At 39.8% G+C, this 15,000-nt stretch overlaps 1 protein-coding gene across 1 annotated transcript; it reads right to left on the bottom strand.

Moving 5' to 3' along the window:
- Positions 1-1,953: 1,953 nt before the first annotated feature.
- LOC147619189 (FAS1 domain-containing protein SELMODRAFT_448915-like) lies at positions 1,954-2,596 on the bottom strand. The gene has a single exon (XM_086773483.1). The coding sequence runs from the start codon at positions 2,576-2,578 to the stop codon at positions 1,979-1,981; it is 600 nt and encodes a 199-aa protein (XP_086629609.1). The 5' UTR covers positions 2,579-2,596; the 3' UTR covers positions 1,954-1,978.
- Between the last annotated feature and the right edge of the window lie 12,404 nt (positions 2,597-15,000).

Consider the following 15,000-nt stretch of genomic DNA (forward strand, 5'->3'; position numbering starts at 1 on the left):
GTACGTACTTGGGATTCAAGTGATATGCTCTTTATTTGGATGGTTTCACTACTTCATGGAGGGGAATGGTGTGCTAGCTCTTCTTTGACCATTTGTACGTACTTGGGATTTAAGTGATATGCTCTTTATTTGGATGGTTTCACAACTTTGTGGAGGGGAATGGCGTGTTTCACCACTTTTGGAGGTGTGTTTCACCACTTTCAGAGGAAATCCCTTTATGTTAGTGTATTTCCAAGTCCGTTCTTGGACATCAATTCTCAATAAACATTGGCTTGGGTTCTTCACACCTGGGCCAACACGATTTATTTCCAGCTTAGCCTCCACCTGCTCTTCTTTGAGCCTTCTCTACGTATAGAAACTAGGTATCATAGTTCAAATCTCTTACTTGATCATCTTAGATTTTAGATTGCATATTAGTTATTAAAGTTTATCAAGCGCTTTCAAGTTTGACATCATGTGCATTTTATATATTTCATTAATTTTTGAGGTAAAAGACCTTGCATATCCCTATATATATATATATATATATATATATATATATATATATATATTCTTCTTTTGATGGAATGTCATGGAAAAAGAGGAACATATATGCTTATCTTTTGTACTTAGATAAAGAGAATTATATAATTATTTCAAAGGAACATATATGCTTATCTTTATATATATAATCTTCTTTTGATGGAATGTCATGGAAAAAGAGGAACATATATGCTTATCTTTTGTACTTATTTAAGTAGCTCTACCATGTAGTTTTTTGTCTTTTGTTTCTTACAATCTTATTTAGTACTCTCTATGGAGTTATATGATGATTACAATTTGTTTCACATCTTAACCTAGTTATAATTGCATTTCTTAACTTTGAGAAAATTTGTTTACGCTTATTGAACTCTTAACTTAAGCTAAGTTAAACGTGTGTATATCGTCAATCAATGTGGGATTAAAAATGTTAATTTTATTTATTTTATATGTTTAGTAGATTTTGTAAACAAATGAAATTTATTTTTTAAGCATACAAAGGTCCACATTCTCTCTAAGATATTTTAGGCATACAAAGGTCCAAATTCTCTTTATTTTAATGAATTACATCAAATTTCTTAACGATTTAAGTGCAATTTTACACTCACTTTTAGATCTATTTTCAAAAGGAGGTTAAAAATATGCACCTCTTGAAAATCAATAAAGTGCCATATTTTTATGTCAAAAATAGAATAGATTATCATTCTTTTTATAGAATGTGCTAAACATTAACCTTTTGCTCGCAAATAGATAGTGTTATAGACCTTTAAGTGATGGCACATATAGTTTTTTTGTAGATTTGGGCTCTTGACTTTTGATTTTGAGGGCCTATTGGGTTTGAGACTGTGTATGTCTTACCTAAAAACTATGAAGGTCTCCTAGAGATGATATGATTGCCTCAAAAACCTTGGGTTACTTCTTGTGCGCATCAACAAAGTGCACTTAGGGCATGATTTCTGGGCTATTTTGAGAAAAATTTTGAAGCAATTCACATGGGTCTCCCATAATTATAGTACCCTCAAGGAAGGTACTCAAGGAAATGGGTTTAGAGATTTGGGATGTGTATGCATGGTGCTCCTGGGCCATCATGTAATTAACTACTAAGGAGCACGTGGTGAGGTGTTTCGACTTGGTCCCTATTCCCATCCATGGGTGGGAGGTTTCAATCAAGGTGGAGTGAGCCCCATCTTAAGAGTGGAGGATGAGATTAATAGGTTTGAGATACCGTGTGCTTTATGGTTTAGATTACAATTAAAAATTTATGTTTAGATTACAATAAATTAAATCAAAGATTACAAGAAAAAAACTATGTGAGACCCAAAATTGGATGTGGCAAAAGGAAGAAATACTATTTATCTCAAAGGTACACTCCACAGATCTTAAAACTACAAATGAAGCACCCTTTATATATACAGCGTAACCAACCATTTATTACATAAAGAAGAGTGTATGGATATTACTAGGGGGAGGGTGCAATCGAAGGGGGATTCCTAGGCTCCGGCCCAAAGACGGATGAAGTATTGAGCACGCTGCTGATGCCCTGACAAGCCACAAGGGCCTGCTGGCTGACATTGGAGCACATGTCTGGCCTCAGAATCTGTGCGTTGTTGAGGGTGAAGCTCCCGTGGCTGTTGTCTGTCACCTGGACTCCAAAGCCCTGCAGCGCCGTGGGTAGCCAGGTGCCGGCAGGCAGGAGCTGCAGCTGCCTGAACGCCAGGTTTCTCTGCAGTGTGTGGAGCCGGATGATGGCCGGAAGTGTGGAGGGGGTGAAGTGACTGACCGCGTCGGCGATGGCGGTGTCGGTAGGGATCAAGAGAGTGATTCTAGGGACGAACAGAGAAGGCCCGACGTACCCTAGGATGCTTGCGGCAGTGAAGAAGCCATTCCCTCTGAGGTCCTGCAAGAGAGCCTCCATGTCCTGGTTCGAAAGCTGCTGCTGTGCGTGCGCCAAAGGAATGGTGGAGCTCAACAGTGTCAGCAGGGCTGTATTGATGAATACGGCTGACATGAGGAATAAGAAGATGAAGGAGAGGATCTTATGAGGTAAGAATGCAAACATGGCGCTTTTGCCTTTAGGGTTAGGGTTAGGGTTAGGGTTAGGGTTAGGGTTAGGGCTAATCTTCTTTTTTAAGCATCGCCACCAGCCTGCGGAGGTTCTGTTGATGGTTGCCATAAGACGAGAGTTAATGGAAAATCATGAGTTCTAAAGGAGCAGGTGTTAGGTGACAGGGTGATGGCGTAACCTAATCCCTTGCATGCGAGGTATTTATTTAGAAACAAACTGCGCTCCAAAACACGTAGCGGCCACTCGGCTTCCCAGACGGCGGCTGCCACATCTCTCCTCTCTCTAACTTGCACTATATCTAACCATTATCATAAGGTTTTAATAAGTAGTTGGGCAGCATTATTACATGCATAGGGCCTTTTGAAACTAAAACAGTTACAAGCTTACCCACTCCGTGAAAGCGAGAATTCGAATTCCATTTTAGTGGTGACGCGCAATGTTCGAAAAAAACCCGGGTATAGTGTAATTTGCACTTGCAGATTTTTAAAATTACCTTCAAATTTGAAACTTAAGGGTAAAAAACTTGCATATTTTGAGGGGTTGTAGAACAAAAACCTTCAAAATTTGAAAATTTTCTTTATAAATAATTTCACAATTTTTAGATGAAGGTTTTTTACTTTTTGGGAAAATAGTTTTTTTCGAACACTGGTGACGCGTCCTCTCGAACTGAAAAACAAATCAAGGAATTGAGAGAATAATAGGGGCCACAATGAGTGAAATAAAAATCTTTCAATTAATCGTAGAAAGCTATGGTTTTCAAGCACTAACGTTGGGGATTGTTTTTTGATATTTTGGATATTTTAATTGTTGCTGAAACATTGCAACCGTCCTCGTCTCATCTTTTTCAGCTTTTCCTCTGTTGCTAAGGGTTCGATGCATTCATGGAGATCTAGCGAGACGCTAGCAAACATCCTGTGCCTGACTTCTCGATTGAATAGGTGGGTGCCTTCCGGCCCGGTCCTTCCACGCAGACCGTTACTCTAGCCTGCCACGCCTTTGATGTCTCGCCGCTCCACACCCCTTTGTCTGCCGCACGTCGCCTTCGCACCCGCAGCTCTGGGACCGCCGCTTTTGTGCCTCCTCAATTTCGACCGAACCCATCTGTGCATCTGTGCCCTCTTCGTCTCCTTCCCATCGTCCATAGCAGTTCGTGAGAGTGGTTCGTGAGCCTTTCTGTGAGGAACACCACACGATAGCCTCTCAATTCTTCGAGCATGGCTTTGAAACTAAAACTATAAAATATTCCAATCTCCAAGTATTTCAAGTTTAAAGTTTATTGAAAATGTCTATGTGCTTTAGGACGATGCGATGTTGTTGAAATTGGTTTTTCTCTAGCATGTATGGGAGGAGGCACAAGATTGGTTAGTTGCTGTTTAGGCATTGTAAGGTTACAGTTAAGCCATTATGGATGGCAAAAAATCTGATACCATATTGAAATTACTTAATTAAGAATAATTATGAATATATGCACTCAAATTCCACCTAGAAGAAGATGATTAGCTGATGATATGGTTTTCGGTGGCATTCCATTAGGGTGAAGGCCTTGATGTCACGTGATGGACATCTTGGCGTCTAATCATAAATTTTCTTCCATAGGAATTTTTTTCATGCATTTAAAAAAAATATATGGAGTCAAAACCCTCATCAGATCAGCAGTTTGGGAGCTATGCAGTTTGAGAGATAGTAGAGTCATTAGTCATTAGTCAATACTAACTATTCAAAATCAGTCGTACATCACCCCCAAGAACCCGACTATTAAACTCAGTCATATATCACCCCCCCACACACACAATTATCTACTCCTTTTGGATCTCATTCAAGATTTTACAAAGAAATTCCCATCTTTCATCTTCACATAAGAAGCTAGACTGATCTCATGAGATCTGATATCCCAGTTTTTCCTAAGGCTTTTAATCCACACACCTCCCTCGTGCATGTCAGAAGCAACTTGGCCACCATGCATGGAATGTGTTTGGGAAAAATTTCATGGACACGGGTTTCTGTCAAATAAGCATGATGACATGTAGGGGCTAGCACCAAGGTTAGGGTGCACAAAACTGGCCAATTTCTCTAAAAGTTTGGGTATACGGAAGGTTTGTGTTACGGCTTGTTAACGCCTTCAATCAGGAGGCATTACTCGGCAATGGGGTAGTAGGGACCTCATAAACTTAGGGCTAATGCAAGGGGCCAAGGCTCCTACAGATGTGAATAATAATAAAAATATTAGGAGTCGAGGACTTGCATCTAGGGCAAATGCCACTAGCCATGTTCCTTTTATGCAGCTTATGACCAATAGGAAGTGCCCACATGCAAACCTTCCACAGAAAAAATTTGCACTCTATGGGAAATCTGGACTAGCAAAAATGAAATTGTTTTTTTGAAGACTACATGTACAGGATTGTGGGATACTGAGCTGAGTATAAATGTATATGCATGTGTTGGTCTGTATGTAATGTAAATAAAATTAGGTCTTTGGAGATGGATTTGCTGATTTAGAATCTACAAAGGAATATGGCTTGATTATTTCCATGTTTTTGGCAGAGCTTCATGCATACTAGGGTTCTCTCCCTAATGTGGATTTGTTGGATGCAAGTAAGGTGTTGGATTGAGAAGAAAAGGCCCAATGGTCCTAAAACTCCGAGATGGTACTGCAAAGGAAAAACAATTGGATCATACTTTTGTGGATTTTATTGAGAACCCTATTGGCACTAGACCAACTGTCAAGGTGTGGTCAAAGCATGGAGGAATGTTGGAAAAACAATCTCCCCGGGGTTGCACTATTGAGGCCATGGCTTAATAGTTATACTAAAACTATTGAGGCCATGATGGAGGGTTGCTTAATAGTTATACTAAAACTTAAAATGTTATCCCACCGAAGGCTAGAAGTGGGTTTGAGGAAGCATGGTTTGATGCACTACAGTGTTGGCTGGATTGTCATTCCACCAATAATTAGACCGAACCAAGTTTGCATCAAAGAGTTTCTCTCAGGTGAATCAGTCTTTAGTGCTCCCTTGAAGCAAGTATGAATGGATTCAAACGCATGTGTACTACCCACGTTGCAACACAAAATACTTTTTTTCTTGGGTTTTAGCTTTTTGGCTTTTTTTTTGGGTTTCATATGAGCGTGGCTTATGTAACATCTAGGTTTAGACTCATGCCTAGTGGTCTCATGCCTGGTGGGATCACATCATATATGGGTAGAACCATGCCTAGTGGGATCACATCATGTATGAGTAAAACCATGCTAATTGGTAATCTCACACTTGGTGGCCTCATCACGTATCTTGGTGGCCTCACATCATGTATGGGTAAACTCACACTTAGTGGTCTCACACCTGGCGATGTATGGGTGGACTCACACTTAGTGGTCTCACATCACATATGGGGTGGTGGCCTCACATCATGTATGGGAAGACTCATGCTTAGTGGTCTCACGCCTGGTGGCTCAAGTCTCATGTTTGGTGGCTCACGTTTGGTGATGACTCATGTCTAGATGGGCTTACGCGCCTAGTGGCTCAACTCATGTCTCATGTCTAGATGGGCTTATGCCTAGTGGCTCAACTCATGCCTCATGTCTTGTTGGGCTCATGTCTAGCAGGGCTCATGCTTGGTGGCTCACATGTGGTGGATCAGGTCTTGTGGTTTCACATCTCGATGCACTTATGCCTGGTGGCTCAATGCATGTCTCATGTCTCATTGGCTCACGCTTAGTGGCTCATGTTCGTTTGGTGGTTCATTTCTTTTTGGATAAAATAGGGCCTGGTGGCTCATGTCTAGTGGTTTATGTCATGCAGTCTGGGGGTTCAGTTTTGGTAGCTCGTGTGTCTTGCTGGGCTCAAGCCTATAGTGGATCATGTCTGGTCGTAGCTTATGTCACGTTTGGTGGTTTATGTCTGTTGGCTAGTGCCACGTCTAGAGGTTCATGTATTTTCAGATGAATAGGGCATGGTGAGCTAGGTGGCAAGTGAGTCCCATGCCTATGATAGGGTTGGTGAGTAATCAATAATAATTGGCCTTAATTCTCTAGTCATTGAAGAGAATAATATTTTTCCTTAGAAACTAAGGTTGGTATAGAAACTTAGTTAGGACATAGGTGAGTATGACCTTATAAGGCTTTAAGGTGGTTTTATGGTATAAAATATTAGGTCAGTCTCACATCACAGCACGTCTTGGACCATGCTCACGTCTTGGCTGGTTTTGCTCACATCACATGTGATTTTTCTCATGTCATGTCTCATTTGTTGGCTCACATCACATTTGATTTTGTGCATGATTGTGTGCTCATGTCTCTAGCCCAAGAAATGTTTGGGCCTAGTTTTTCTAGTTTTTCATGGTTTCTTGGACTTGTATGGGGATGATTAATGCTCTTTATCTTTATTAAGGGGGTTTATGTAAGTGATTAAGTGCTTAGTGATTGTTTTTAGTGGCTTTTGTCTTCTCTAATGCTACCAGTTGTAAAAAATGCATGAACAACGAAAAGAAACTAACTTCCACACCCTCATGCATGCCATAATTGGAGCTTGTAGCTTATGGTCAGAGTGGATGACACTTCTAATCACATTGCTAAGCAACCTCTCACCTCTATACAACGAAATTCAAGCCTCTTAATGCAACTATCAAAAGAAATCAGGGTCTCCCTTTCCAAACTTGCAATTAAAATGTCTAAAACTAATACAAAACAAGCTTCAAAGCATCAAAATCAAATGCATCCAAGAATCCAAAATCGAGTATCTTTTAGAGTGTTACTCCCTACGCAGTACTAGGTGATATTGGGGGTGCAAAAATATGTTTTTGATTGTTACTCCCCACTCCATACCGAGCGATATTGGGTGAACCAATAGCTAGGAATGGATTGAATTCAGAGCTAAGTCCTAGCTATGTCCTAGGCTTTAGTTCCTAGGGGTAGCACCAAGTATGTTCAAGATTTGACCTTACCTTGCCTTTTCCAAAACATATTTCATTGGGAACATTTCCCTAGAGCTACAAGAAGAGACTTCCCTCTTGTATGGGTGAAGTAGTATGTATTCAACATCCTCTCTCTGTTGTCACATCGGAGAGCTTCCAAGGCTATGTGAGTGAAGGAAGAACTCTATCCACCTTGATAGAGGAAAGAAGAAGATTACCTTCATGGTGGTTCTCATATGCTCAGAGATATCCATGCGAGTAGCCATCAAGCTATGCAAGGGTCTAATAAAACACAAGCAAGAAAGAAAGTAGAGACGAGGGAGAGATTGCATGTATTCTATTGCAACAAGGGAATGAATGTGTATCCCTTAATGTCAAAGTTGCATATATACAAATAGCTAATATTGACAGTTGGCCAAAAAAACTTAAAAAATGGTCCATGGCAACAAGGGAATGAATGTAAGTTCCTTAATGTCAAAATTGATGTATATAAAAATGGCTAATATTCACACTTCACTAGCCAAAATTTAAAAATGGTTCATGGCCACTATTGCTAGCCTTATGTATATAAAGTCTATGACTTCCTTATTTTTCATTAAGCATTGGATAAGGTGCCATCTTACAAAGATAAGTTGGAATAGGCCAAGGGGCAAAGAGTAAGTGGGGGATGTAGGCTTATGGGCCAAAGGCCAAGGAGGGTGGACATTCATAAGTGTGTGAAAAGAGGACCATGGTATATAGGCCAATGTGAATTTCTAATCATAATTTACTCATACTAATCATGATTACAAGCTATCAAGATTTCATGGAAGTCTTTCCCTTATGTTTGATCATAAATGGTGCTCCTATACCCATGTTGTCACTCCATGCTTTGAGTGGCCAATCATAGTTCATTGCAGTGGTATCAGAGCTTTCTATTGATCCTATTTTTCCCAAATTTGGCCATGGAAAGATGCATAAATTTTTAGCCCTTTTGTGCTTCATGGAAACCCTAGTTTCATCCTCTTTCTTGCTTTAATCACCTCATTTTTGAATCCCATCAATTAGGCAACATTATGGGGGGATTATTGAGCATATAAAGCATCTTATTTAGGGTTTGGAGAGGCAGCAATAGGGTGGCACGATTTCCAGTAGTATAGTAGAGCGACGTTTTTCATGAGAAAAGGCTCAAGGCAAAGCTCATCACACAAGTTTGAATGCCCTATTTTGGTTAGCAATGGTATTTTCTACAATTTTCAACCATTTTAGAGCTCTATTTCATGAAGAATGAAGGCCATGGACTCTTCCACAAGCTGCAAATTATTCTCCACGTTTTTCATCATATGGGGGGAAGGGCATTTCTACACCAACCTCAAGCTTGAGGCTTCTTGGTAACATTTGAACAATTCATTACGGCAACAAATAGAAAAAATGCGACGTGTAAGGATTGGATTAACTTTCTTAATCAAAGTGATTTAGCTAAAATAGTAGAGACAAATAGCTATATTAAATGCGTCTCTTTTACCTATATTTAGAGGAGAGTGTCTTCAATATGCCATCCATCACATATTTATAGTCTTTAATTCACCTATCCTTTTGGTAGCCCTCTTCCCTACTTTAGTACACGTTTTCTAACATAAGCTCATTTCAAATATTTGAATACATAACATACTTCTCTCTTCCAGAGGGCATGACGTGAGTTTTCCCTCTCTTTTCTTTCTATTTTCTTTTTTCTCTCCTTGCCATCTCTTGCGTTCTCTTTGGATCATTTTTATTGCTATGGAAACTCCAAGGGTTGATCAACACTTAAAGAAAAGACACCATATCAACTTGGTATTTGACAAAGAATATTGCACGTGGAGAAGTATTCATCATCACAAAGCCCTACATCATGAGGTTGAATCTCAAAGGCTACGTGAAAAAGGAAAGAAGCATGTAGATTTGTGGGTTCAAGGAGGTCTATACCCTCTTGACCCATCAACTGGCAAGCCTCCATCATTTAGCACCTTGAAGGATCTTGTTCAATTCATTGGGGATGGTAGAGAAGGCTTATTTGGATATTGCTCAAGATTGAAAAATTAAGCTACTATTTTCCATTATCAACACATAAATATGGCTGAAACTATGCTTGGTGTGTATAAGCAATCTGTTAAAGGACTAGAAGACATCATGATCTCACAAACTCAACGTGTAAATGAGTTAGAAAGGCTACTTCATTCATCTTAGGAAGAGGTAACAAGGCTTAGACAAAATAACCAAAAATTGGAGGAACATGCACTCCAAAAAACCCAACTAAAAAGCGCTCCTTTGGGGTTAAGAGTGAGATCTAGAAAGTTTAAAAGCGTTACATGCTTGGCCACACATGGGGGTGCTAAGCAAAAACGGATCAGGCTTGCTCGAAGCTACATGAATAGTGTGGGAGGTTTCTGCTTGGATAATCCTCTAGATAGAATTTCTATAGTCGAGTCTTTTATAAAAAATAATGACATGATTGAAATGCTCAAGCTCTCGCACGCAGTGTGCAGGGCTTTGAAGGAAGGTAGTCAAAGAAGTTTGTAATGACTTTTGTGACTTGGTGAAGCATGATGAGGTGGTGGATGCATGTGACAAGGTTTCAATTAGTAGAAAGGGATATAGAGCCATATCAAAGCTACTCATCCAAGGTATGAAGCCTCAACATCTTCGTGTGTTCAGCTTACCCCAACCACATACCGTATAGCAATGGCATGACACCAATAAAATTTAGCTCTTCGAGGGTTCATAGTAGGTGAATACAAACACATTGACAATTTAATGACTGTAGAGAAGCCAAAAAAAGAAATCAATATTCAAGTACGACACGTATAATAACATATTCACATATGTTACAAGGGTCAAATTAGCCATGGTGAAGTTCTATCAATGCACAATAGAGGACTGTGAAGGTAATGTTATTTTTGTTATCAAGATTGATGAGGCACAAATTCTCAAACATCAAAAAATGAAAAGAATCAGTATAGGGCTGATGAACAAAGCTTTAAATTATGCCCAAGGTAAGAAAGACGAGCCATTACATAGCGCACAGTTAGAGATGGAGCTATGGTACATAGGGGCTGCAGTGCCACATGAGAGTCATGATACTCTCAAATGGTTGTTTTGGCACACATAAATTCCAAGCATCATTGATGATCAGAATAAAGGTGAGATGCTTGTGGTGGATGGGGTAGGAAACTTTACAATTGAATGGCACATGAGTGTTGACTTTAAAGCATTTAAGTGCATGTATGGGGTGTGTGGTGGTCCTAGATGTGCAAGCCCATGCCTCTATTACATGGGAGGCATGAACAATCTAGATTGGTACAACCCTACAATGGATTGTATGAAGCCTCCATCCAGAGAGACAAGAAGACAAAGCAAGTAACTGGTGTTAAAGACTAGACCAAGGCTAAAGGGAAATCAAAGACTAGGAGTAAGCGAAAGTCAACAAAAATAGCCAAATTCAAGGGTGAACCATGTATTGTGCTTGAGGATCCCAATTGGGATCCCATACTTCCTATAAATCTAGAGAGAGTTACATTTGTACTTTACATGCAAAAATTAGAATACTGGATAAGCTATTAAAGCTTCATCTTGACTATGCTTATTCCATTTTGCCATCAGAGCTATCGGCGGTGTTTAGAGAAATGTGAGATTTTACTCTCTAACATGGTCTTTAGTGGTGGACATGTGCATCTTAAAAAGGATGACAAGAAATCAGGTACCACTGGTGATGTTCTGACAGATGTGTCAATGGGAGGAGCCAAAGCTAGGAGGTTCTTGTCAAACTATGAAAACAAACAAGCTACAACAGTATGGGAATGTTGCAAATCTCTATGTGAGCACACAACTAACCAAGCTAGTGATCCAAGGATGACTCGGGGGGGTCACTCGTATAAATATGTAAGTATCACGTGGGTTCAACAGAAGGACATTTTAAATATTTAAAACTTACAGAAATATATTTACAGAGGGGATTTATTTATTGTATTTTAAAAAAAAATCACAGATTTGAATAGGAAAGGATACATTATATTCACTAAAAAATTCACAGATAAGGGACTTTTTAAATAGGCCTTGAACGCACGTGATATAGAGGATTTACATATAGTGACCCCCCCGAGAAGGATGACAAAGCTTCGTATGAGGGTCTGGATAGAGCTTGATAATTTTATTAAATTCTCACGTAAGCAAATGACTGAAGGCGATTATGCAAGTCAGTTTGAAATAGCAATCAAGATGATTGTGAAAATAATTGTAGATGCTTGGGGAAACAAGGGCATAACCTTCTACCTAGTAAGAGTTTTTGCTTCATGTAATTCGTACATTGACTAATTAATATGATATAAAATGACTATTGATATGTTTTTTTATATGTGAAGCATATTTTGTTTGCACATGGCCCATACTTTGTGAGGGTGCAAGCTTAGGGGCACACAATAGAAGCTACGCCTTCAGTAGCTAAGGGGACTGATGGAAAGACGACGTGATTACTGCAATCCAATCAACCAAGTTTTCCCTATTCGCACAATTTTTCTACTAATGATGGGGTAGCCTACGGGACACAAAAATACTCGTGGTGTAGCTGAGGGGGAAGCTGGGAAAACCAAGTAGAAATTGTGTGGCTTAAGAGGCAGACAGGGTAGGTTGGAAACACGGTGTGAAATACAAAATCCAATTCAAATAGATTGATGCTATCGCTTTGTTTTTCTACGGTGGGGTGGTTGGGGCAAGGGATCTGCTTTGGAAATTTTCTATGGGGTGGGGCAGCTAGGGTAAGGGGGGCAAAGGGCAGCTTGGAGGGGCTGGGGATAGCTTGAAGGTAAAAAATTATTTTTTCAAAATTAACCAAATATTTATAGCGCCGTGAGGCCACATGGCAATGATATAGATTCCACGTGGCTACGCCACATATTCCCACGTGCGACTCACACGTGTGAAATAGCACACACGTGGGAATCCATGTGTTTATGTGTGGTTGCATGTATGTGTGCATTTATACTCGCATGTGTGGATACCATGTCATCGTACCATTCCATAATCCATACTGCCATATGGCTTAATTGATGTGTTCTATAAATAGGCGTGGAAAGACGAGATGCACCGACCACTTTTTGCACTCTATTTTACTTGTACTTGTTCTTCACCTACTCTAGCTCTTGTTGGTCTTCAAACGACCACCAAGACCCACTTTGATTTCTCTCCAGCTACACTAGTCTCACTAGAATTACGGTGCGATATCAATATACCTGAGGCATCAAAACTACACCTACGCGTCATTCTTCTATGAGGACAAAGGTATGCTTCCATTTCAACTTTGTTTGTTGTGTGCAATAAATCTAGATGTATCATGATACAACCTGGTGATCAAGTAGTACGGGTTGATGCATAAATGTTATTAGAAGAGAAAACAACCTTAAGCACCGTCTTCTAGCCTACAGTGCACCATTGTGTATCTTGTATGAGATTACATTTGATGCTCGTTACTTGGCCTTGTATATTGTACAAGGTTATCCTATGCTCAAATAGAAGGTTATTCCATGCTCATATACGAGGTCCAGAACAACGCGAGGAGGCATATGGGGTAACACTAGATGGCTCTCCTTGCATTGTAACTCCTTACTCTTACTTGCCTAGATGTAGGCCTTGTTTGGACTACTACGGAGCTCGACGTAGTTTGGCACATGCAAGAGGCGGCTCTGGACATAGGCCTTGTTGGAGTACTAAGGAGCTTAACTAACTTCCTCTCTCTCTCTCTCTCCATCCTGAACAACGTGACTCTCTCTTCCCTCAGCATGCACGTTGCTTCTCGCAACGCCACTAGTGGAAAGGTGGTGCGATATACCGACACCGTGTGTTATCGGGTCGTCCTACTCATGCCGTCTTTCCATTACAACGTGTATTGAACCATTATTGCTAGTGGTGGTCATGGTGTAGTAGTAAGACACAAGCATGATGTAGATGCGGGCCATTTTATCTTCAATCCCAAGTGCAGTGTTGGCACCCCTTCTTGCCTCCATCTAGGCATTGAGAGCTCTCTCTTCACCCCTTTGGCAAGGAGCATTCTGGTAGAAGAACAACGAAGTAAGGATTGTGATGGTGGATGAGTTGGCACCCAAAATGGGAAGTTACATTTGCAACTCGAAGGTAAGACCCAATAACACATGCTTCGACAAGGCTAAGGTAAGCTCTTACATATATTTGGCACTATTATTGAGGACTAACCTGGGACTTAGCTCCCTTTTTCCATCCATTTCAAGGTATTGGGATCACGCAATATTGCTCAGTGTTAATTAGGAAGTCACACTCCAAAAAGCATACGGTTTTGGAGCCATTGGATGTGTTTATTTGTGTGTTTAATTTTGATTTGAAGTTTATTTTGTATTAGGAATTCTATTTTCATCTCTTACTAGGGAAAGATCCTAGTTCTTTAGTGACTTACATGAAACTGGAGCCCAAGAGGCTTAGATTTCATTACTTTGAGACAAGGATTAGCTTAGCAATTGTGATTAGGAGTGGAATCCACTCCAAAAACACGAGCTCCATTAGGTTAAATCAAAATGGGATTGTCATTTTATGTGTATTGAGCACCATTAGGTTGAATCATAGTGGGATTATCAATTTTTATTTAGGCATTTCATAAATTTTCATGCATTGTTAAAATTGGTAAATTAAGAGCATGCTAAACCATTAAGCTCCATTAGGTTGATCATAGTGGGATTGTCATTTTTCGTTCATGCATTTCATAATTTTCATGCATTGTTGAAATTGGTAGTATCAAACCATCAAAAAAAATATTAAAAACACTTAATTAGTTATATTATAACCATTAACTAAGACTAAAACTATTAATCACATTCCATAAAGTCCAAAAACTTATAAAGCTACCAAAAACCAAGCTAAATCAACTCTCGGGTAGGGGACGTGATCCCACAATCCCATAAAAAAGATGTGTTTGAACACATGACTCTAGATATATGAGGCTATATATGTGACATGTGAACCTATAGACATCGGCTTAGATACGTGAGCCATGAGTTTGGACATGTGAACCTATAGACGTCGGCTTAAATATGTGAGCCATGAGTTTGGACATGTGAGCCGTAAGAAGCTAGACATGTGAAACTATAGATGTGAGCCTAGAGATGTGAGTTTGGAGGGGTAGGTATACCTAATATAGTATGGACCAATTATTACTACCACAAAAACACCTATAGACGTAGTGGATTCACCATCTCTGTAAAACAACGCCTTAAGTTTTATGAAGAAGGTGTTCAACTGCCTCATATCTTTGGGCAGAGCTCCAATGAAGAAGTGGGAGTAGGATCTCGAACCTCAAGGTCTGCTCCCATAGGAAACAGTCAAACCATGTCCAACGCCATAATGTTTCAAAGATATGGTGTCGTTTTTGAGTTGGGTTCATCCTAAGTAGACCATGACCACTAACAAGCAACCCAACAACCATAGACTAGTAGCCCAATGCCAACCAATTGTTGAGTTATACTCTTCATTTTGTT

This window comes from Cibotium barometz, chromosome 33 (assembly GCF_041138505.1).
Source record: "Cibotium barometz isolate CiBa-2024 chromosome 33, ASM4113850v1, whole genome shotgun sequence".
In the NCBI taxonomy this organism is placed as follows: domain Eukaryota; kingdom Viridiplantae; phylum Streptophyta; class Polypodiopsida; order Cyatheales; family Cibotiaceae; genus Cibotium; species Cibotium barometz.